The 22421-nt window shown below is 64.0% G+C and overlaps 3 protein-coding genes across 4 annotated transcripts in view; all 3 read right to left on the bottom strand.

The window, feature by feature from the left end:
* Positions 1 to 6: 6 nt before the first annotated feature.
* LOC116241105 (acylamino-acid-releasing enzyme-like) lies at positions 7 to 4106 on the bottom strand. Its single transcript, XM_031611725.2, has 21 exons — positions 3887 to 4106; positions 3699 to 3822; positions 3537 to 3618; positions 3385 to 3460; positions 3137 to 3276; positions 2816 to 2953; positions 2650 to 2741; positions 2525 to 2565; positions 2336 to 2457; positions 2174 to 2243; positions 1996 to 2090; positions 1877 to 1928; positions 1709 to 1797; positions 1483 to 1609; positions 1320 to 1397; positions 1170 to 1250; positions 1003 to 1091; positions 722 to 912; positions 541 to 643; positions 363 to 469; positions 7 to 287 (listed from the first exon to the last, which is right to left on the bottom strand). Exons 1-21 carry the CDS (start codon positions 4053 to 4055, stop codon positions 158 to 160), a joined length of 2196 nt encoding a protein of 731 aa, XP_031467585.2. The 5' UTR covers positions 4056 to 4106; the 3' UTR covers positions 7 to 157.
* A 129-nt stretch (positions 4107 to 4235) lies between these two features.
* LOC116241103 (acylamino-acid-releasing enzyme-like) lies at positions 4236 to 8529 on the bottom strand. Its single transcript, XM_031611722.2, has 22 exons — positions 8460 to 8529; positions 7861 to 7990; positions 7666 to 7792; positions 7496 to 7589; positions 7346 to 7421; positions 7112 to 7278; positions 6904 to 7041; positions 6731 to 6822; positions 6621 to 6661; positions 6426 to 6547; positions 6250 to 6310; positions 6076 to 6173; positions 5948 to 5999; positions 5791 to 5879; positions 5579 to 5717; positions 5425 to 5508; positions 5265 to 5345; positions 5091 to 5179; positions 4804 to 4994; positions 4634 to 4736; positions 4455 to 4561; positions 4236 to 4389 (listed from the first exon to the last, which is right to left on the bottom strand). Exons 1-22 carry the CDS (start codon positions 8469 to 8471, stop codon positions 4284 to 4286), a joined length of 2199 nt encoding a protein of 732 aa, XP_031467582.1. The 5' UTR covers positions 8472 to 8529; the 3' UTR covers positions 4236 to 4283.
* A 1294-nt stretch (positions 8530 to 9823) lies between these two features.
* BSN (bassoon presynaptic cytomatrix protein) overlaps positions 9824 to 22421 on the bottom strand; it is a 56515-nt gene continuing 43917 nt past the window's right edge. The window contains exons 5-12 of one of the 2 annotated variants that reach the window (XM_031611702.2): positions 15683 to 22246; positions 12586 to 14677; positions 11561 to 12273; positions 11194 to 11287; positions 10949 to 11092; positions 10701 to 10753; positions 10534 to 10629; positions 9824 to 10390 (exon numbers count right to left, since the gene is read on the bottom strand). In XM_031611702.2, the coding sequence (XP_031467562.2) occupies positions 10713 to 10753; positions 10949 to 11092; positions 11194 to 11287; positions 11561 to 12273; positions 12586 to 14677; positions 15683 to 22246 (9648 nt within the window). In that variant the 3' untranslated portion in view covers positions 9824 to 10390; positions 10534 to 10629; positions 10701 to 10712. The remainder of the gene's footprint in view (positions 10391 to 10533; positions 10630 to 10700; positions 10754 to 10948; positions 11093 to 11193; positions 11288 to 11560; positions 12274 to 12585; positions 14678 to 15682; positions 22247 to 22421) is intronic. The other variant, XM_090147974.1, reaches the window with a different exon arrangement.

The raw sequence follows: 22421 nt of genomic DNA, 5'->3' as shown, positions 1-22421 counted from the left end.
ACTGCACAGGGCATCACACATTTATTTAGAGCCAAACCCAAATCCCCATCCCCAACTTGCACCTTTGCTGTGCTCAATCCATCCTCCTTCAGTTCTGGCCATCTCCAGGACCCGTGGTCACCCTGAGGCCAGCACAGTCGTGGGGCCACAGTGAGCTCTAGGGGCTGTGCTGTTCCACCAGGGGCTGCCCCAAGTGCTGGAGAAACCAGCGGGCGCAGTTCCCAAAAATATCAGCTTCCATCTCCACGCCGGTCAGTGCATGGCCACCCTCAGGGTACCACAACAGCCTGCAGGGCAGGAGATGCTTAGCCAGCACCGCAGGGTTCCATGCCCACTTAACCCCAGCTCCACGCTGCACTCACCGGGTTGGCACCCCGCAGGCCCGCAGCACTCGGTACAGCTCCAGCGCCTGCGTGGGGCTGACACGCCAGTCCCGGGCACCCACACATAGCAGCACAGGTGCCCGCACCTGTGACACAGATGGTGATGGGCACCTGCTTCCTGTCCCTGCATCCCTGCACCCATCCCACCACACCATACCTGGGGTGCCTGGATGATGGGTGAGCGCTGCAGCATGACAACCAGGTCCTCCGTGCGGGGCACCCGCTGGAAGGAGTAGGGCAGCCCCAGGGATGCGTAGCGCCTGCAGGAGGGAGGCAGTGGTGGGTGATGTGGCACAGCGTGGTGCGGGATGGCACGGTGTGGGACGGGTGGCTCTCACCAGTCAGGGATATCGGATGTGCCCAGCAGTGCAGGAAGGTTGGAGACAGGGTTGCGCAGGGCGCACGCCTGGTAGAGCTCAGGCTGGCGGGTGAGGAGGTGGAGGGCAATGAAGGCTCCGTGGGAGCCGGCTAGCAGTGCCACACGGTGCGGGTCGAGGGGCTCATAACGCAGCGCCTGCTCCACTGCCAGCTGTGGGCATGGGCACCCCACCATCAGCACCCCACCATCAGCACCCCACCATCAGCACCCCACCATCAGCATCTGTTTGGTGCTCCTCACCTGTGTGTCAGCCACATCCTGCTCACCCACACGGGACTGCAGGTGCTCAATGCTTGCCTGCCCAAAGCCCAACGAGCCACGGTAATTCACTGTGGAGATGGGGACGGTAGAGGCCACATCCTGGTGTGGCACAGGGGACACGCAGCACCGAAGTCCCCATCACTCACCCAGCAGCACGGCGAAGCCCAGCCAGCACAGCGCAGCCATGCTTGGGCGCCAGCGGGCATCAAAGACAGCGTGGGGGCCACCTGGGAACAGCAGGGATGTTACCTGAGTGCCACCAGCACCATCAAGATGTCCCCCTGCCCCTCACTCACCGTGGGGACACACAACAAGGGGGTGTGGAGTGGTGCCGCCTGTTGGGCTCAGCAGCAGGGCCTCGAAGGTCTGGGGACCTGCACCACGGAGGGGCCCCACTCAGCACCCAGTGCCATGGACAACCCTGTGCACCCAGGCGCTGCAGGGCCCCCATGTGCTCACTGTGCAGAGCAGAGTTCTGCTGGACTGTCAGCGTTTTCCAGGTGATGCCAGGAACTGGTGGGGTGTCCTCCACCAGCACCCAACGCAGGGGCAGCTCCTGGCCCAATGGTGGCAGCTCTGCCATCACCTGGGGACAGACAGCGGGTGGCTCCAGGGTACCCCTATTCCATAGCAGGGTATCACCAGCACCTCACACAGTGCCAGTGCTGCATGGTGCTCTGCTCACCAGGCTGGGTGGGTGGTGTGGGGCCGAACAGATCGCCACCAGCAGGTCCCACTGGATGGTCAGCAGATCCCAGCACCCCTCGGGTGACCCTGGGGACAGCAGCACGCTCACAGTTCCCAATGCTCATCCTGCTCACCAAAGCGCCGTGAGCAGCTGGGTGCCACGTACCAGCAGTGAGGTTGGTGACGGTGGCAGTCTCTGTGTCCACCAGCAGCAGGTCCTGTGTGGGGACAGCGTCACACGGGGGCTGTGCCATGGCCGTGCCCTGTCCCCATGCCCCAGCTCACCGTGCGGCTCCGCTGCGGGGTGCACAGCAGTGCCCGCCGGCTGTCAGCTGCCCAGCACTGCAGTGGCAGCGCATTGGTGTAGATTCCAGTGAAGGCTGTGAGTGGAGCAGAGCGTTGAGGAGTTGGGGTGGTGGCACTCAGTGTGATGATCCGATCCCCCAGCAGCACCTGGCCTTACAGCTCTCACTGCCCGTGGGCTCTTGCACCACATCGAGCACCATCACCGTCTGCCGTGTCTGCCAGGTGAGCTGGGGAGAGCCAAGCTCAAACTGAGGCACGGGGATTTGGGGACCAAAAGGGACTTTGGGGACCTGCCCAGTGTGGGACGGATCCTGCTCACCAGGTGCAGCTGCAGACACTGCCGGTGAGGTCCTCCCACGGCTCCTTCCAAGTAGAGCAGGCGCTGACCATCTGGGCTCAGCCGGGGTGAGAAGGAGGCACGGTTAGGGGCAGACAGCAGCTCTGCAGGGAGTGGGTCAGTGCCTGGGGACAGCAAGGAGCCCACAGTCCTCTGTGTCCCAGTGCTCACCACAGTGCCCGCTGGCCAGCTCCAGGTGGAAAATGCCCGACCTGGGGAGGAGGAACGCTTGGGTCAGAGCTCCATGGCTGTGCCATGCAGGCAGTGGGTGAGCATTGGAGGCACTGGGGGCTCACCTCCTGTTGGAGCAGGCGCTCAGCCCCAGGCGGAAGGGCTCGTGCCACCAGCCCACAAATATCACACCAGTATCACCTGGGGACCACAGTGCCTGTGGGACAGCCAGGCTCAGGTCTGGGCCTCACCTTGATCCCACAGCTGCCCCACCTACCTCCCAGTACTGACCTGGCCGGGGGACACGTGCTCAGGGACACTTTCCAGCACTGAGACACTGCTGCTCTTGATATCCAGTATACAGAGCACGGGCGCACTGCGGGTGCTCAGCTTCTCTCCCCAGCCCTCGTGGTACACGAACTGCTCACCCTGCAGCATGCTCAGAGGGAGCATGGCACGCTTAGCGTGCACATGGCACACTCACTGCTCACATGGCACGCTCACAGGAATCAAGGCACACTCACCATTTGTGGGGCATGCTCACAGGGCACATGGCATGCTCATGGGGTGCACGCTCACCATGTGCAGGGTATACTCACACTCACCACCCACCTCCTCATCCTCATCCTCTGCTGGCCTGGCTGCCCCTGGCACACGCCCTGGGCAGGCTGCACGTAGTGTGGGCCGGCTCTTCTCAGCCACATAGAGCAGCTGTGTCTCCAAATGGGACCAGGCCAGGCAGGCAAACGGCCCTGGCACAGGCACAGGCTGCCATAGCGCTCCATGGTGCGGGGGCAGCCAGGCACCGCGGCTGTGCCACCCTCACCTGTGCAGCGGATGATTTGGGGAGGGGTCCTTACCCTCTGTGTAGACCACCCCGTGCTTTCCCAGCGCCGTCAGGTCCACACTGTGGCTGCGCCCGCTGCCATCCCACACCTGGGTGAAGCAGGGTCACCGTGCACACCGTGCCCATTGCACCCAGCTCCCTGGCACTCCCCGGGCACCGCATTACCTCCAGCAGCTCATGGCCCTGCGGTGGGCAGCGGACAAGCACGGCACGGTGCTGTCCCGAGGGTGAATCCTGGCTGAGCAGCCTGCAAGCAAGCAGTAGGGAGCTGCAGAGGGTCCAGAACGCACCACACCGCACCACCCCGTCCCTGGCCATGAGCCGTACCGGTTGTGGATCTCCGTGCTGAGTGCAGCCCGGCTGATGGTGAGGCCACGCTCCGTGCGCTGCACGCTGTAGTGGCGGCTGAAGCGCAGGAGCCGCCGGCGGGGCAGGTCGGGCTGGCTGCACTCTGCAGGATGGGGAGTCAGCAGCAGTCCGGGCACAGCGCAGTGGGGCCGCAGGGCCTGACTCACCGGTGTGCAGCAGGAAGGCCTGTCCCTGTCCCCCCGTGGTGGCCCCCAGCGCGGCACAGCTGATGGCAGGGAAGCGGCTCAGCTCCCTGTAGCAGGCAGCAGGGCTGCTCCGCTGCCCCTCTCCCGGTTGCCCCCAGCTCCCCGCGCCCCGCTGCGTTGCCGAGGCCATGGGGCCGCTCCGTGCTCAGCCGGCCGTGGCTCAGCAGTGGGCAGGGTGCCAGGGTGCGCGAGCAGCCCGCCGGGGCCAGAGCCAGGAAGGGTGCTGGGAGCTGGCAGCAGGCTCTGCCCACCCTCCGCTTGCGGTCACGAGCCCCGAGGGCATCGGAGGCCACAGAACCACCGCAGACAGTCCCAGTGCTCAACAACATTTATTGGGGAGTGATGGTGCCGGGGGCTCTCAGCCCTGCAGGTGCTGGAGCAGCCACAGCACGATGTTCATGAAGCTGTCGGCTTCGGCCTCGACGCCGGCCAGCGCGTGGTTGTTCTTGGGGTACCAGAGCAACCTGCAGGGAGACAGGGCTCAGTGCTGCTCCCACAGCCCATGTCCCAGTGCCTGCATCCCACTCACCGTGTGGGCACACCACGGGCCTTCAGGGCACGGTAATACTCCAGCCCCTGCGCGGGGGGAACGCGCTTGTCGTCCTCCCCCAGCATCAGCAGTACAGGCGTGCGGACCTGCAGGAAGGGCACAGACTCAGCTGCAGTGCTGCAGGTTGGTACAAGAGATGGGATGGGACAGGGATGTACCTGATTGATGTAGGACATGGGTGACTTCTGCAGCATCACCGTCAAGTGGGCCGGGTCTGGGAGGTTGTTGGGCACGTAGGGTACTCCCATCTCTGTCAGGCACCTGCGGGTGAGAGGCAGGGGGACATGCAGTGCCAGGGCTGGGGGAAGGTGGGGGCTGCAGCACTCACCAGTCAGGAATGTCAGTGATGGTGAGCATGGAGGCGATGTTCACCACGGGGTTGCGGACCACGCAGGCACGGTAGGTGTTGGGGAACTGCCCAATGAGGTGGCATGCCAGGAAGCCCCCGTGTGAGCCACCCACCAGGGCCACTCGGCTGGCATCCAGCTGCTCCTCCTGCAGCACTTGCTCCACACAGAGCTGTGAGCACCAGGGACAGTTGTTGAAGTGGGGAGGTGACTGTGCCCAGGTTTCCAACCCAGGACACCCACAGGATGATAAGCACACGCGTCCTACCTGCACATCCCGCACATCCTGCGTGCCCACATTGCCTGGCAGGGAGTTCACGCTGTCCTGGCCGAAGCCCAGTGAGCCACGATAATTCACTGGGAGAGAAGGCATCAGAGCCTCCTGCTGCAGATCCCCACGGATACTATGAAGGTGTTGTGCCCCATCTACCCCAACACTCACCCAGAAGCACAGCAAAGCCCAGGCGGCACAGCGTGGCTGGGTACAGCATCCACCCAGCAGAGAAAACAGTATGGGGTCCCCCTGTGGGGCAGAGGTAGTGAGGGTGACACTGCAGGGCCGGGGCTGGTGCTGGGGAGTGGGAGCTGGGGCGAACTCTCACCGTGGGGCATCACAACCAGAGGGGGCTTCTGGACAGTGGGACCCTCAGTTGGGCGCAGCAGGATGGCATCAAAATCCAGCCCCTCTGTGGGGATGGTGTCAGCAATCAGTGCTCAGTGGGGATGAGCAACAGCTGCGCTGCCCCCAGCACTCACCATACTGGGGGTTTTCCTGCTCCGGTGGGGGTTTCAGGGTGCGGATGCCCCAGCTGATGCCAGGCACTGGGGGTGCATTTTGCAGGCATATCCACTTTATCTGCGCCTCCTGGCCCACACCAGGCAGGACAGCCACTTGCTGCATGGGGAGCAGTGTCAGCATCAGCACCCAGAAGGGCAGGGAGGCAATGGGGACAGGGATGTCACCATACCAATGTTGCGGGGCAGCTTGGGGTGGAGAACTGGGCCACCAAGAGATCCCGGTCAATGGTGAGGACAGACCAGCTCCCTTGGGGTGCATCTGGGGAAGACAGAGAGGGTCAGAGCTGCAGGCACAACCTGCCCCAACCCTGGTACCGTGGCACTCACCAGCTGTCAGTGAGGTTGTGCTGCCTGTCTGCGTGTCCACCACAAACACATCCTGAGGGCAGAAGGGCAGAGTCCAGCTCAGCACCGGAACAACTGCTCTGTGTGCCCCCAGGCCCTGCAGTCCTTACCTGCTGGCTGCGCTGGGACGTGTCCAGCACAAGCCGACGGCTGTCGGCTGCCCAGCACAGCCTTGGCAGAGTGCTGCAGTAGATCCCAGGGAAGGCACCTGTAATGAGAGTATTGGTGCTCAACACCTCACCCTGTCCTGTGACCCAAGACCTGCCCCACGGGGCTACACTCACCCCACACTTGCCGTGGCACAGCCTCCAGCACAGTGCAGGTCTGCTTGGTACGCCAATTGTACTGTGGGAGACATGGGGTGGGAGGCTGTGTCAGGTGCACTGGGTCTCAGACAGCCCACTAAGGTAAGGGTACAGCACCAGCCCCCCCAGGTGGGTGGGAGAGCAGAGCTGCTCACCATGCGGAGGCGGCTGCACTGCTGGTGGGGGCCCAGCACCCTGTTTTCCAGGTAGGCGATGTGGCAGCAGTCAGGGCTGAGCCGTGGAGACCACAAGGCCCCAGTGTCCTCAGAGAGCAGCTCTGCAAGGTTGCAAGGGGGTGGTGAGGGGCTGCATGGTGCTCAGCACTGCAGGTGTGAGGGTGAGCTGCTCACCGCATTTCCCACCGGTCAGGTCCACGTAGAAGAGTGCTGAGCTGCCAGGAGAGAGGGGCTGTCACCACAGGCCTGGGGTCCTCAGGGTGGTGGGGACCAGGGGGACTCACCGGCGGTTGGTGCAGTGCCGCAGCCCCAGGCGGAAGGGCTCATGCCACCAGCCCACAAACACCACACCAGTGTCATCTGGGGACCAGAAGGCCTGTGAGCAGTGGACTGTGTGGCTCAGTAATAGAGTCTCCTATTGTCCACCACCTCCCGTGTCCCCTTTCCCCATCCTGACCTGTCCAGGGGACACATGTTTGGGGACACCCTCCAGCACTGAGATGCTGCTGCCCTCGATGTCCAGCACGCAGAGCACAGGGACGCTGCGGGTGCTCAGTGTCTCCCCCCAGTCCTCATAGTACACGAACTGCTCGCCCTGTGGCACAGCCCCATTAGTGCCAGCTCCGGGGTGGAGGGACATCACCCCAGGGGTGGTGGGAGCCCACCTTGATGGGTGCATCTGTCTTCTTGGGGCACTCCAGCTCCTCATCAGCAGAGCCATCCAGCTCGGGTGCTTTGGTCTGGAAGAAGGACTCAGCCTTGGGACGCTTCTTCTCCGCCACATACATCAGGTGGGTCTCTGAGTGAGACCAGGCCAGGCAGCCAAACTGATCTGTGGGGAGAGGTCTGCCACAAACTGTCCTGTCCCCAGCATCCCCCAAGGCCATCCCGACCCTCACCGTCATCATAGACGCTGCCATGCTTGTCCAGCGCCGTCAGGTCGATGCTTTTCACCTTGCGGTTCTGGTACCACACCTGGGAGCAGAGGGGCAGGGGGAGCCCAGGTTGCCAGCCCCTTCCTTTCTGTAACCTTCTGGCCCCTCACTCACCTCCAGGAACTGCTTCTCCTTCTCCTTCTCCTTGCCAGCAACCTTGAGCAGGACAGCCTTCAATGCACCGCTGGGGGACTCGCAGCTCATCAGCCTGTGGGAAGGCTGTTCGTCAGCCCCGTGCTGCCAGCGACGTGGGGACGTGGGGAGGTGGGGACGTGAGGACCCACTCATTATTGATCTCACAGCAGGCACCGCCAGGCCCCGCGTAGACGATGGAGGCCCCGTCGTGGAACAGCAGGTACTGCCGGCAGAACTTGATGCTCTTGGCCTGCACCAGGTCCCGCTGCGACCACTCTGCGGGGATGAGGGTGAGGAAAAGCGACGACCCCTCTGCCCCCCCTCGCCCAGTGCCCACCCCATACCGGTGTACAGGCTGCAGTACTTGCCCCCGTACTGCGTGGTGACGTCGGGGCCCAGGCAGGCGGTGCTGATCCCTGGGTTCTGGCTCAGCTCCCGGTACAGCGCTGCAGCCTCCTCAGCGCTGGGCAGCACCTGCGGGAGCACGAGGGGGGGAAGGGGGGCAAAGGGCAGGCAGGGAGAGGCTTCTATGGGGGCACTTCGCTCTTAGCAAGGAATAAGGGCACACGGGAGGAATTATGAAGGCTGGGGGGGGGTTCTGTGAGGGGTACCAGGGCACGGGGGGGGCTGTGACTGAGGCACCAGGGCATGGGGGGGGCTGCTGTGGTACCAGAGCCATGGTGGAGGGCTGAGTGGTACCAGGGCCATGGAGGGGGGGGGGCTGAGTGGTACCAGGGCCATGGGGGGGGGTAGGGGTCCCAGGCGTCGGGAGGAAAGGAAAGCCCCGCGGCGGCGGCTATGGGGTACGGGACACCCGGGGAAGGGCAGAATTCGGGGAGGGGGGGAAGCACTGGTCGGGGGGAGGGTTATGGAGGGCGGGGTCCCGGGGTAGTGACGCCACCGCCCCCCCAGCCCTCACCCCGTCCCCCTCCCAGCCCCTCACCAGCGGCTCCATGTCGCTGCGGCAGGCGGACGCAGCGCCGAGCGCCAGCGCATCCGGGGCGGTGGGCGGGGCCGCGGGCGGGGCCGCCTCTCATTGGCTGCGGCGTTCTGGCCTCGGCCGCGCTACGGCGCCCCCTGGCGGGCGCGGCCGGAACCGCTGCCGCGATACGTCCGGCGGTACCCGAAACGCGGAGCGGGTTGGGAGCGCTGCCGTGATCGGAGCGCTGCTCCCGGCCATCCCCGGGATGCACGAAGGCACGAGGCGGAGACGGTGTGTGGTTTATATCAAGTCCTTTTATTTTGTTCCCACAGAAATACCTGGATGGGGGCAGCTTCTGTACGGAGTCACGACACAGCGCGGCACGGGGGGGGTTACTACGGGTCTCACGGAGCACAGCAGACACGCACACCGTCACAATGGTCAGAGGGAGGGCGCCGGCATTGCACTTACCGCTGTAAACTTCTCCTGGGGCGCAGCGGGACCCCGCGTGCAGCCGCGCCCCGGCACCTATTTACAGCGCGAGGGGCGGCGGGGGCTCACCCGGCAGCGGTGGGCACGGGGAGCCCAGCCCGTAACCCCGGTGCACGCGTCGCGGTCGGTATGGCGATGAACCGATGAAGGAGAGAGAGAGGAGAAAAAAAAAGAAGAAAAAAAAAAAGAAAAAAAAAAAGAAAAAAAAAAGAAAAAAAAAAAAGAGTCCAGGCAAAGAACAGCAAGCACTGAAACGCGGTGAGACCGTGCAGAGAAGTAGCAAGCCATGCTCTACGACAGGACAGACGGTCACGGGCGCTATGGCTGCCCTTTGGCAAAGTGGCCCTCCGTGGGTCAAACATGCCACGAATTGGAACTTCATACGCACAGGTGGTCGAGAGAGGAGTTACCCGGTTTGCAATGACACCCTTGCACGCGACGTCGGATTATCAGCTATGAACGGGTCTCGTTCTGGAGTCGTGTTATTTCGTTGCATAGAACATGGGACGGGCGCCGGCGGGGCACCGGGGCGGGCGAGGGCTGGGTACGTCTCCCAGTGCTGGGGGGAGCCCCGCCGGTCCGAGCGTGCCCACGCGGAATGGCTTCAGAAGGACTTGGATTGCACAGTAAGAGGAAGGATATCGGCGGAGGCGAAGCTCTCCTGGTCTTGTTCCATGGATTGTGCTCTTTTGTGGCCTCCTGCACTCTATTGCTTCTACAGACGACAGCCCATGTGCTAACTCATCGCACAAAGCAAAAGGGGGAAGAGGATTTGGTAGAAAGTGAAATAAATTAGAAAAAAAAAAAACAAAAACGAACGAACAAAACAACAAAATGAGCCCGAAGAAAAAAAAAAAGTAGGGGAAAAAAAAAAAAAAGATCCAGCCCCTCCCCTCCCCCCCTCCTGACTCCCCCTGCCCTTCCCGGTGCGGATGAGGTATACGAGAACTCAAAGTGGGATGATTAAGGCTGTTCTTCAAAGAAAAGGGGTGCCCGGTGGTGGGGCGCGCCGGCTGCGTGGCGAGGGCGAGCGCGGCCCTTCGGATGCTTCCCATGGCTTCGGGGCAGAGCCCGGCAGGGCCGCGTCGGCAAAGGCCAGCCCACATCCGCGCCGCCCGGCAGAGTCCTATGGCCTCGTATTTCGGTAGTGAAACAGTGTTAGGTCCTAACGGGGCGTGCCAGCTCCACGGGGGGAGCGGGCGGCAGTGCAGGGGACCGAGGGGCTGGTGGGGCGGAGGGAACGGGGAGCAGCCCTCGGCTCGCACGGAGGGGAAAAACCTATGAAGACACCAGAGCTGGGGTTCGGAGGGAGCAACTCTGTGTATAATCTTGAGAAAGGGCCGAGGGTCTGGGTGCAGCCCCTCGGCACGCTGGGCTCCCTACGCTGTGCCACACCGGAGCTGCTCGCCGCCATCTGCCATGGGAGGTCCAGCACCCAGGGGTCACCCTGCTTTCAAAAGCTGGCAAGAGATAGAGAAGAAGGTCAGTCCACGTGGCCACATCCCCGCGGTGAGGGGGACGCTGCTATGTGGTCACACAGCCGGCCCCGTGGTGCACCGGCTGCCAGCATGGAGCTCGGCGCAGCTGCCGAGGGGCCGCTCACCGTTATACCCAGAGTCAGCGCTGTGTGCTGAGGTCCCTGGCTTCTTCATAGGTTTTTCCGCTGCAACGACTCGATCTTCACTCGCTTCCCCAGCTCCTGCGGCAGGAGGGCATCAGGGCACGGCGGGCATGGAGCACTGGGCCGCGGCACCAGCACCGTGCACTCACCTTTTGCCATTCTCACCAGAACGAAGTGAATTTCTTGCCGAAAGCCGACACCGCTGCGGGGAAGCGGGAGAGGCATGAGGACAGCCACATCCACCACACCCTGTGCCCGCGGTCCCCAGGTCAAAGCCATCAGACTTTGACGCTTGCACATCCCTGGCTGTGGGAGCAGTGCATCCAGGCAGAGGCTTCCAGCCACCCCTGCGCCCCCCAACTTCATCTCACCGCGGGGACGTGGTGGCAGCCCTCACCTTCAGTCAGTTTGCCTGCTTGTTCAGCTGCCCCTCCCGGCAGGATTTTGGAGAAGACGCTTTCTCCCTCCGCCCCAGGCTGCCCCATGGCCGTGCCGGTGGGGCCACGTGTCCCGGCTGCCCTCGGACCAACCTTGCTGTCTGCTGGGGGACAAACAAGGTGGCCGTCAGCAAAGGTGGATCCCACGGGGTGACCCTCAGGCAGCCAGCACCGGGGTTCTGGTCGCTGACTGTCATGCACTGACCTGCTGCTCCTGGGGGCTGGGCTGCAGGTGCTCTCCCAGGCTGCTGCGGCACTTTCGCTGCAGGTTTGGCCGTGTCCGTCTGCTCTGATTTCAGCTGCAAGGCAGAAGATGCCTGTCAGCTCTTGCCCTCCCGGTGGGGATGGCAGAGCATCCTTCGGGACCCTCCCTTTGGGTGGGGGTGGCACGGGGCTCGCCACGGCAATGTCTGCGCTTTGCTTCACAGGGACGACCCCAAAGTAGAGTGGGAGCAAGACTCCACACCCTAAAAGAGTCAGGGGCACAGGGATGTCCCCTCCCACGGGCACCTGGGGTGGCACATGCGCTGGTCCCCAGCCACAGCAAGCAGACGCAGCAGATGCGGGCTCACCTGTGGCGCCGGGTGTCCTCCAGGCTGTGCGTGCAGCGTCGCCGCCGCCTTCCCCACGGGCTGGCCCGTCCCCGGCTGCTGCTGTGCCGGCCGGGCCGCGGCGGGTCCCTGCGCCCTGGGCTGCGCTGCGCCCGCCGGCTGAGCGCCCTGCCGTGCCGCCGGCTGCTGCCGCGCTGCCTGCTGCCCCGCCTGCGGCTGCCTGCCCGCCGCCTGCTGCGCAGGGACCGACGGCTCAGCCTTCTGCGCAGCGGAGGGCGTCCCGTGCGGCTGCGGAGCCTTGGGCGCCTTCTGGGGCTCGGCACCGTGGTGGCGGGATGGCGGCACGTACTCGGAGGCACCGGGGCCGTACGGTGCCGAGGCACGGGGCTCCGGCTGCTGCGCCTTCTTGGCGGCGGCCGGCGCGGCGTGGCCGCGGGGCTCGTGGCGGCCGGACTCCCGCTGGTGCTGCTTGGCCGAGCGGCGCGGCTGCTCGTCGTGGCGGGAGGAGGCGGCGTGGCGGCCGTAGTCGCCGTGGTGCCGGTGCTCGCGGTGCTGAGGATAGTCGTCGTGCTGCCACGGGTCCTCGTCCGGTGGCTCGTCGTAGTCGTGGTAGGTGTGCTTAGCCGGGGGTCTCTTCTGCGAGGAAGAGTGGCCGCCGTAGTGCCTTACCCTCTCTGACCGCGCTTCCCTGGGCTTATCAAACCAGTCTGTCTCCTCCTGACCCAAATGATAGGCTTCAGAAACCAAAAACAAACGACAGTCAATCTCTCGCTCCTCAGGCGGCAACGCAGCCCGGGCTGAAGCCATGCAATGAGGCAGGAGAAGGCAAGCAGCTCGTCACACACACAGGGGACAGCCCGCGCCGGCAGGGACGGGACGGGGCACCGCGCGAGCGCCGCCGGCCAACACCGAACACCCAGACAAGGACTGGAAAGGGGGGAGGAAGGCACGTGTCAAGCAAACTGAGGCCGTGAGTGTCTCTGCGGACGAGCATGCCCCGGGGAAGCGCCATGCTCTGGGTGCTCACCACCACGGGTAGCCGTTACCTTCGCTGTCCGAGACAACGCAATGGGAATCGTCCATGCCGTAGCCCTCCTCGTGCTTGTACATGTGGTTCCTTGGCACGTCTTTGATGTGCTCTTGCACATCAGGCAACGAGTGGCTGGAGCAGAACTGGGAGCAGGGGTCCCCCGCTGACTGCGGAGGGACCATGGAGCGCGACCCCCCCACCGACTTGCCCAGGGGGCTGATGGGGCTTTCCTCCTCGGAGGGCTGCGTGCGGACCGGAGCCCGGCCCCGGCTCTGGCTCATGCCGAGGGATGAGGGCTTGGAGCCGCCCTTCTGGGAGCGTTCCGCGCCCTCCCGCTCGAAGGACTTGCTGCGACCTCCTGCGTCACGTCCGGAAGACTTCTCCAGCCCGTAGGCGGAGGAGCGGGTTCTGCCACTGCTGGAGTAGACCCGCTCCTCCTCGTCCACCAGGTCCCGGCTGGACACGCCGTAGTACTTCTGCTGCTCATATACATTCTTCTTGAGGCCATAGGTGATCTCATCCTGCAGCTTCTTGGCCCTGGAGGCCACATTGCTGCTGCTGACTGACGTTGTCACTGCGTAGGAGGCCAAGTCTGACTCCACGTCTTTGGCTTCTTCAATGGGGGAGAACTTTGAGATCTTCTGCTCCATGCCCTGCTTCCTGTGCTTGCTGCGCTTGGATGAGACAACGGCAGGTGCCAGGTTCTTGGATGAGTGCTTTGGCAGCGCCGTGCCGGAGCCGTGCTTGTCTGCCCGTGAGGAGTGCCGGTACTCGCTATCCCCATAGTAGTAGGAGGAGCCCGCCGAGCTCCCCGACACCCTGCCGTTGCTGTCCCGGTGGTAGCTGTTCTTCCCACGATGGTCAGGGCCGTGGTGGTCATAGATGTCCTCCTCGGATTCATCCTCTGCCTTGCTGTAGCAGCACGGCCGGCTGGGCCCCTCGCCGTCCAACATCTCGCTCTTCTCTTTGCTGTGGCGGCCGTTGGCGCCCGTGCCTGCTGGCTCCACTTTCTGCCCATCCACCGCCGGGCTCTCCTTGGTGAGCTCGCTGATGTCCTCAATCATCACGTAGTTCCGGGGAATGTTCTGCTCCAGGCTGGTGTAGAGGGACTCAGAGGAGAAGCTGGTTGAAGGGCCCTGCGTGACGCTGGTTCTGTCAGCCAGCCGGGCTTCGGGCGCCTTGTACTGCTCATAGCTGCTGCTCACTGCCGCCGCACCGAGGGTGACATCAGGGACAGCAGAGGAGCTGGTGGCCGTGCTTATGACCTCGTAGTTGGTGGGGATCTTCTGCTCCAGCTCAGCCAGTGAGGTCTGCCGTGGCTTCTGATGTGCGTCTGACGGGCTCTGGTAGAGCACAGGCTGCGCTGCGGGCACACCGGCTGTGCCGGCGAAGGTGCCCTGGGCTTGGTAGGGGTTTTGGGGCCGGAAGCCTGGCTGGTCAGGGGCACTCAGCTCTGGGTACGCAGTGCCAGGGGCCGGGAAGGTGGCGGGTGACGCGAAGACAGGCAGTGGGGCAGGTGGCAAGCCGTCCTGCGTGGTGCTAGCAGCGGGGAATTGGGGTGGTTGTGGGCGCGTGGCAGGGAAGGAGGGCCCCGGTGGGGCCGCATAGGGGTATGCGCCATAGGAGGCGGCGGTGAAGTCGGGGTACTGGGCAGTAGGCGCGGCGCGCAGCCCGGTGCTGTCATAGGCGGCGAGGCGCAGGCTGTGCAGCTCGCTGTCGGACAGGTAGTCGCGGCGGTCAGCCAGGCTGCGCAAGTAGGGGTGGTCCCGCGTCCCTCGGTCCTTCAGCAGTGACTCCTTGCGCTGCGTGATGCCCAGCTCCAGGTACTTCAGCTTGGCGTCGATCTCCTTCTCCTCCTCGTCCAGCTCCGCCTGCTTCTTGCGCAGCTTGGTCGACTCGTGCTCCACCAGCTTCAGGTCACGGTCCAGCTCCTTCAGCAGGCTGGCCTTGGTGACCGGTGCTGCAGCAGGGGCCTTGGGGGCCAAGCTGCCCAGGTAGAGCTGTTGGGTGGCCGGGCTGCCCAGGGCCACGTGGGGCTCCTCGGGCGGTGGGCTGGGCAGCGTGCGCTTCACCTTGCGTGCCAGCGGGCTCGACTGCAGGGTGCCCACCTGCAAAGGCAAGGGGAGGCCATCAGCGGTGCGGCTGGTGGACCCCAGCCCCCCAGGGTTGAGTGCCCTGCACATGTCCTCTCATGCCCCGAGTACGCAGCATTTATGTAAAGTCACAATAAATAGGATGGAAGTAAAAGGCAGGGCACTTTCTATGAATAATTACCAGGAGTGGCAGCAAGCCAAGTGTCAGGCTGGCTGCAGGCATGCCAGCAGAGGAGCACTGCTAAGTGCTGCACGAGCCCCTGCATGCTCTCCAGGAGGGCTGGGAAAATCGGCAGAGGGGCGATGGTGTGGGACCCGCTGAGCTGGGAGCTGTCACAGAGCTGTGTTTCCCCACTGCACCCTGCAAAGTGCAGGTCGTGTTTGGGGATGCTGGACAGCCCATCACCGGCCTATCTTCCTCCGCTTTGTATGGAGGGGTTTTGCCAGGTTGGGCCTCAGTTTCCCCACCTGCAAAATGGGGCTGTTTGAGGATGAGAGTGTGAGCTGTTGCTCCCCAAAACTGAACTGTGCAGGAGAGGGAGGGCACCTGCTGTGGGATGTGAATATCCAGGGTCCTGCCATGGTCATGCTGTGCTGCTGCACAGACCATGAGTGCCTGCAGACCTGGAAGAGCCGCCCGCTGTCTGCTCAGAGGTGCAGGGCCACGTGTCCATGCACGCAGGCTGCCATCAGCTGCTGCGGGGAGCCAACCTTTTGAAATATTAATTGCTGCAGCACTAATGAAACTGAAATGGCCTGAGGTGCCTCCTGGGGCCATTCTCCAAGGGAAAGGTTATTTATTGCAGGACGAGAGTGAGTTGAGTGACTGCATCTCTCCCGCTCACAGTGGTGAGATGTCACCAGAAAAGATTCAGCTCGGGTCAGCCTGGCCAGGCACACACAGGGAAAGATGCAGCATGAGGACACGTCTGTCCCCAGCAGGGTGAGATGCCCACTGAGCTGGGACACAAAGTGCCATCACCGGGGGGGGCGCCCAAGCATGAGCCCGCACGCACGTACCTGGGTGCCTGGGAGCAGTGGGTGCTGGTAGAGGGAGAACCTGTCCTTGCCGGCCTCCTCAGAGGTGGGGCTGATGGGCTTGGGGTCGGACAGGGAGCGCTGCATGGTTTTGATGGGACGCGGCAGCGTCTGCTGGCGCTGGGCTGAGTCTGTGAAGTGCTTCTGGGGTGGGACGTGCGCCTTGTTGAGCCGCTCACTGGTGGCGAAGGAAGACTCCAGCAGGCGGTGTGGGGACAGCGGGGACACGGGTGAGTAGAGGACCTGGGGGGAGCGGGGTGGCTGGCGGGTCACCAGCTGGGAGAGGGAGTCGGCCGGCAGGTGGGACTGGTACCCGATCTCCAGGGGGTCTGGCTTCTTCTTCTCAAACTTGCCCAGGGTCTGCTGCCGGACGGCGTGGGGGTCCAGAGGCCCTGTGCTGACCATCTGCAGGTTGGTGGAGTAGGGGGTGATGGTGGTGGGCACTGTGAGCTGGGGCACCACGATTCCGGGCTGTGGGGGCGGCTCAGGTTCCGTCTGACAGGCGAGGCTCTCGCCCCGCTGCGTCTTCTCCGGGGCTGAGATGTACTTGATAATCTCCACGCGAGGGTCGTGGGTGGTGATGTGGATGGAGGGCGAGACGCGGAGGAGCTGGTCGGGCTCGGTCTGCACCGAGCAGTCGCTGATGGTCTGGATGCCAACGCTGGCCACGCCGCGTGCTGTGCCATCCGCCTTGCCCTCAGTGCCGGCATCGGCGTGCCGGGAGGGCCGGGAGCGCCGGCGCCGCACAGGCTGCTCCCACTCTCCACTGTCCTCCTCATCTGTCTGCACGCTGCAGTCGGTGCTGCGCCGTGACCGCCGCCGCCGTGACAGCATGTACCGCTCCTCGCCATCCTCCTCGTCCGTCTGCACGCTGCTGTCCGCTGTCTTCCTCGCTGTCTCCTTCTCATAGGCGTCCCGCAGCCGCGGCATCGAGTTCCTCTTCTTGATGCCCCGTCCGGGCTCCCAGGACTCCTCGGCCTGCAGTGACATGTCTGAGGCTGAGCTGCTGAGTGGCCGCTGCGGTGCAGGGTAGCGTGGGCCACCGGCAGTTTCGGGACCCCCGGGCAGCGCCTGGCCAGCTGGTGTCCACCCGTGTCCATTGTGCATTGGGCCCCGTGGCACCTCGGTGGGCCCCTCGGGCGGACGGCTGGTGGGTTCGGCACCAGCGGGGGGGAAGATGGTCTTCTGCCTCTTCTGCTCCTCCAGCTGCTGCTGCAACTGGTGCTGCAGCTGGTGGATGTGCTCCAGTTGCAGGCGCTGCTGGGCCAGCTGCTCCCGCTGCAGCGCCAGCTGCGCGTGCCGCTCCTCCTGCTGCTGCTGCAGCACCTGCTGCTTGATGCACTGCAGTTCCTGCAGCTCCCGCTGCACCAGCAGCTGCTCCTTCTCCCGGTGCCGCTGCAGCTCAGCGCGCTCCCGCTCCAGCTCTTCCTGCAGCCGCAGCTGCCGCAGCTTCTCCAGCTCCACTCGCTCCCGCTCCAGCTGCAGCACGTGCTCCTGCTGCTTGCGCTGCCGCTCCTCCTCGCGCTCGCGCTCCTCCCTCTGTACGCTCTCCGAGGCTGGTTTGGGCACGGGGGCTGCCTGGCCACCCTCCTTGCTGCCCACTGCGGGAGGCTCGGTGCGGGGCGCCGCTCCTGTCGCCTCTGCTCTCTGCATGCCGGTGGCGGGGGCGGTGGGGGCTTTGGCAGCAGGGGCTGCGCCTGGTGCAGCACTGACCGCCTTGCCCAGGTAGACGGGTGTGTCCATCATCGAGGAAGCCGGGAGGCGGCTGGGGGCTGGATAGCGGTAGAGGCCCTGCGGGGCCAGCGGGACGCGCGGCGCAACGACAGGCACCCTGGCCAGGCTGGCGAGCGGGACAGCGGCCATGCCGGGTGGGCCGTAGGGCCGGTACAGCCCACGCAGCATGGGTCGCAGCACGGAGGCTGGCTGGGTGGTGATGGGCAGCGTGGAGGCGATGGGTGTGTTGATGGTCGAGTAGATCATGCCATCGGCTGCCCGCACGGTGGCGGAGGATGGGAACATCTGCCTGACAGCACCCAGGCGCACGCCGGGCACGTTGTACTGTGCCAGGTTGCCGAAGCCCTGCCGTGTCTCGGGGACGGATGGGTTGAACATCCCGCTGGGTTTTGGGGCCACGGCAGCTCCCGGCTGGGCTGGCAGCCCCCTACCGCCAGGGCCATAAGACATTGTGTCGGGGCCATTGGCGTGCCGGGCCCCATACTGGTGGTCCATGGAGTTGAGTGCAGCACACATGCGGCTGATCTCGCGCGCAGTTGTAGCACTGTAGTGGGCCAGGCTGGACTCCTGGAAGCTGGCCAGGTCCCCTCGGGGTGAGTAGCGGTAGTCAGAGTAGATGTTGGAGGCTGAGCTGTACCTTCTCATAGGGAGCGGGTGGCCCAGCAGGTCAGCGGGCTGGCGCAGGTCAGAGAAGGAACCGTACTGCAGCCCTTGGCCCAGGTACCCACCCTCAGCAAAGCCGATGCTGTAGGAATGCTTCATGGTGCTCAGGTCCACGGCGGCCTCGTGGAAGGGTTGGTCCCCCTTCAGTGGGTAGTAGTTCATGCCGATTTCTGACAGGTTGGTGTCCGACATGGAGGAGTAGAGTCTCCCAAAGGTGCCAGTGGGGTAGAACTTGTGCTCCTCATAGAGTGCAGGTGCCGGCTGCTCCCGGTATGGGAAGGTCTCTGGCAGCTCTGGCTCCCTGCTGCCATACAGGGGCCCACTGGCCTTCCTGCTGGGGACCGTGTCTGCAGCCTTCTTCTCTGGCACCTTGGAGGTGGGATTGAATGCACCGGTGCAGCTGCTGCCAAAAGGGAACTTGTAGACCACATCGCAGCAGGCCACCTGACTCTCCGCCTTCACACCTGTGAGATCCAGCACATTGGCTGGAGGCTCTTCCTTCAGCACTTTGGTCACCGGGCCAGCTGTCACGTCCTCCACCTGCACCATCATCACCTGGGACTTCTTGCCACCCAGGGCAAGCAGAGGGCTCTGGGTCTTCAGCTCCACTGGCACCGCGCGGTACAGCTCCGAGCCCTGCTCCTGCTGAAATGGCTGTTGAAGGCCGCTGACACTGGTCTGCGTAATGAGCACATCCTTCTTTACCATTTGACTGGGCAAGCTGTACCTGGAGAACTTCGCCTGGGGAGAAGCGGGTGGCTCGGGCTTGCTGGTGGGTGCAGGGCCAGCTGCCCCACTGGCTCTGCCAGCACCCGTCTGAACGCCTTGCTCCACCTGCTTCACCTGCGCCAAGCACACCGGGCTGCCGGCCCCCTGCCCAAAGTCCATCCGGCTCTGGAAGGGGTCTCCGTAGACCACGGGCTGCTTGGGCTGGGAGATGAGCATGGGGGAGGCAATGGCAAGGCCGGTGGTGCTGGAGGCTGCGATGATGGCGTGGGGCTGCTCCTGGGCGTTGAGGTTGATGATCAGGGGCTGGATGGCTGTGGACTGCCGGCTGGGGATCTGGTCCAAGGTTAGGCAGTACTTCCTGGCCTCAGTGGCCAAGGAGGTCAGATCCATGCCTTGGTCTGTTATGATGATGGGAGCGGACTTCAGAGCAGTGCGCAGGTCCACAGCGCTGCTGCTTGGCACCTTGGGCCCTGGCTCCACACGGGAGGTGCCGGGGATGGAGGAGATGCGGCACAGCGATATGTTCTCTGCCGGCAGTGCTCCCCAGCTGTACAGCCCCGTGATGCCATCGGGGCTTGAAGTCACGGGCACCTTCTGGGCTGGGTCCTTCACATGCTGTGCCCGGATGAATGTGCCCAGCGGTTGCTCTGGCTCCTGACCGTAGCCGTGGCTGATCACCTGCCGGCTTATCCTGGTGGGGGATGAGGCAGGGGACGCAGAGGAGCTCGGTGGTTTGGTCTGGCTGGCTGCATCAGCTGCGAGCGTGATCAGCATGAAGGGTGCATCCTGTGAGGACTGCTGCCGGGTCAGGCGAGGCGAGCCTGCCTGGTGTGGTGTTTGTGTCCCCTGGGCCACCATGGCGGAGGAAGCTGAGGGGCCGGTGGTGGTGGGGACATCATAGGCGAGGAGGGGGCTTTGCGTCTGCGTGGAGAACTCAGCAGTGGACTTGGCAGTGGGGCCGGGGGGCACAGCAGCTCTGGGGGCAGCGCGAGTTGGACTCTGAGTGGGAGACGTTGGTGAGAGCGGGGGGCTGGAGCTCTTGAAGAAAGAGTACGTCTTGGCTGGGGGGGGCTTGCCATCACTCACCCCTTGGAGCTTCTCCCTCGCCATTTGCACACTGGTCTCCACCCCCACCTTGCTTCGTGTGATGTCCTCTGTCTGCGAGCCGTAGCTGATGGTGCTCTTTGATGGGCCGTAGCTCCTGGCAGGTGTGGACGCAGCCTCTGCAGAGCTGTAGATCCGTGGTGTGCTGGTGGGGCTGGTCACCGCTGTTGTGACCATGCTGGTACCTTTGCTGTAGGTGTAAGGAGCTGTGATGGGCTTGGGAGCCGGGCTGGGTGCTGCTGGGGTGCTTTGGAGCTTGGCCAGGTCCTGTCCCTCTTTGGCAAAATGCTGTGTTACCCGGACGTCGGGAACCGCCTTGGTGCCCTCAGAGGTCGAAAAGGAGACAGGAGCAGAGAGCTGCGTGGGGCTGGTGCCAGGGGTGAGGGGTCCCCCATTCTGCTTCATTAGCTCAGCATATGCACTCTCGGCATTCAGGAAGTGCTTCTCCTGGTACGCTTCCTCCTGTCCTTTCTTCTTGTCTCCCTTCTCCAGGGCCAGGTCAAATGAGGAGGACTGGTGCATCCTGGCGATGCTCTGCGAGGTCTGCAGGATCTCCTCGTATACTGCACCAGGCTTCGACAGGGAACTCGAATAGTCGGGCTGCGAGGGGCGTGTGGGGCCACTGTCATAGCCATATTTGTCCGCATACTGGTACTGGAAGCCGTTCTGCCCCTCGGTGCTGTGGTATCCAACCTGCTGGTAGGTGCTACCACCATAGGAAATGTCCTGCTGGGCCTGCTGGACCTGCTGCTTCTGCATCATCTCTGCCTTCCTCATCATCTCCTCGTAGGCTTCCTCGGCGCTCTTGAGGGGCTTGCTGGTGGGCTGCACACTCTCCACCTTCTCTGTGGGGGAGTACAGTGACATGAAGGTGGGCAGGTTGTACTCGCTGCCCGACTTGTACAGCTTGGAGGTCACGGCATCAAAGCTCTCAGCCTCGGAGTCGATGGAGGGCGAGTACTCGGAGCAGGAGGAGCGGTGCAGCTCCTCCATCTCCGCCGCCTGCCGCAGCTCCTCAGTGGGAGAGGCGTCCTCGATGGGGGACAGGTTGCTGGGGGGGGTTTTGGAGCGCTCCCTCCTCCGCTGCGCCCTCAGCTCCTCCTTGTCACGCTTGGTCTTGCGTGCCGTGCTGCGGATGCGCTGCTGCTCCACCTCCCGCATCTTCTCCTGCTCCCGCAGCAGCTCTTCTTCCTCCCGCAGCTCCTCCTCCTCTGATGAGTCCTCAATGGTAGGCAGCAAAGGACCGTGTGAGCGGTGCCGAGCCTTCCTCTGCTGCTTCACCTCCTCCAGGCGCTGCCGCCGGCTGGGGCTGCTGTCGCTGTCCTCCTCCAGAGAGGAGATGGAGGTGGGTGAGGTGCCCGAGGTGTAGCTGGGTGTGGTGGCCGGCAGGGTGGAGGAGTACTCACCACGGGATCGCTCCTCGGGTGATCCCATCAGGCTCTCCATCTCCAGCTCGGGCTCCCTCTCCAGCCCAGCGTCAGCCTCCTGGCTCACCTCCATCTCCCTGCCATAGCCGGTGGTGCTGTTCAGTTCAATGGTCTTGAAGCGCCGCAGGCCTCCCTGGGTTGTGCTTATGTCATCGCTCTCTGCTGCCTCCAGCTCCTTCCTCTCCTCCTTGTAGAGGCCAGTGGGGCCGTGCGGCTGGCGCCGCTTGGCTGAGGAAGGCTCTTTGCCTTTCTCCACCTCGGCTTTGGGGGCACTGCACTTGGAGCGCCCGTAGCCCTCCTCCTCCTCCTCCTCAAGGTTGTCCTCCTCTGCACTCATCTCCAGGATCTGCCTGCGCATGAACTCCTCGTCAGCCACCTCCTCCCGGCCCTTGGGACGTCCGGGCACCGGGGAGAAGCCCCCCTCACTGCTGTCCTCCACGTAGTCGTGCCGCAGTTTGCTGCCGAACTCGTCGGAGGACTCCACGCTCTCCCGCTGCTCCCTCTGGTTCTCCCACTCCAGTGAGTCCTCGTCCTCCTCCAGGATGTCCTCCAGCTCCTCATCTGAGTCAAAGGCTTCGGGGGTGATGGAGAGATACCGGGGCCGCTGCCGCTGCCGCTGTTCCTCCCGTGCTTCTGAGCCCTTGCCGGTCTCTGCCGCAGCCCCCCGTGCCTCCAGCAGTGGCCGCATGCTGCTCTCCAGCTTGGTGAGCTCAGAGGGGCTGGGAGGACTTTGCCCTGCCAGCCCAGTGCCACTCAGCTTCTCCTCCTCCTGCTGCACCAGCCCGGTGATCTCACTCTGCGAGCTGGAGATGCCATCTGAGGAGTAGCCAGTGTCACTCAGGCTCTGGGGGCTGCGAGACAGGTCTGGGGGGTAAGGCTTGCTCGCGTCCTGCAGGTGAGAGGGAGCGTGGAGTTAGGGTATGTGAGTGCCCCAGCAGGAGGGGGCCCCAGGAACCCCCCCAGCAAAACCCCACCTGACAGCAAATGCCAGAAGGCTGCATAATGGCAATACCTTTAATTTTCTATTGCTGAGAGACCCAGCAATGGCTGAGCCCTCACTGTAA

The sequence above is a fragment of the Phasianus colchicus genome, chromosome 11, assembly GCF_987193195.1.
Source record: "Phasianus colchicus chromosome 11, bPhaCol1.hap1.1, whole genome shotgun sequence".
Lineage (NCBI taxonomy): Eukaryota > Metazoa > Chordata > Aves > Galliformes > Phasianidae > Phasianus > Phasianus colchicus.
This window is presented reverse-complemented; position numbering and strand designations above follow the sequence as displayed.

Excerpts from the sequence above, each read along its gene's own strand:
- LOC116241105 (XM_031611725.2), bottom strand. The coding sequence starts at position 4,055 with ATGGCCTCGGCAACGCAGCGGGGCGCGGGGAGCTGGGGGCAACCGGGA. Across the intron at positions 2,742-2,815 it reads AGCACGTGTCCCCCGGCCAG|GCACTGTGGTCCCCAGGTGA; the intron begins GTCAGTACTGGG and ends GCTGTCCCACAG. Across the intron at positions 2,091-2,173 it reads GCCCACGGGCAGTGAGAGCT|CCTTCACTGGAATCTACACC; the intron begins GTAAGGCCAGGT and ends CTCCACTCACAG.
- LOC116241103 (XM_031611722.2), bottom strand. Across the intron at positions 5,509-5,578 it reads GCAGGAAAACCCCCAGTATG|AGGGGCTGGATTTTGATGCC; the intron begins GTGAGTGCTGGG and ends CCATCCCCACAG. Across the intron at positions 5,346-5,424 it reads TCTGGTTGTGATGCCCCACG|GGGGACCCCATACTGTTTTC; the intron begins GTGAGAGTTCGC and ends TCTGCCCCACAG.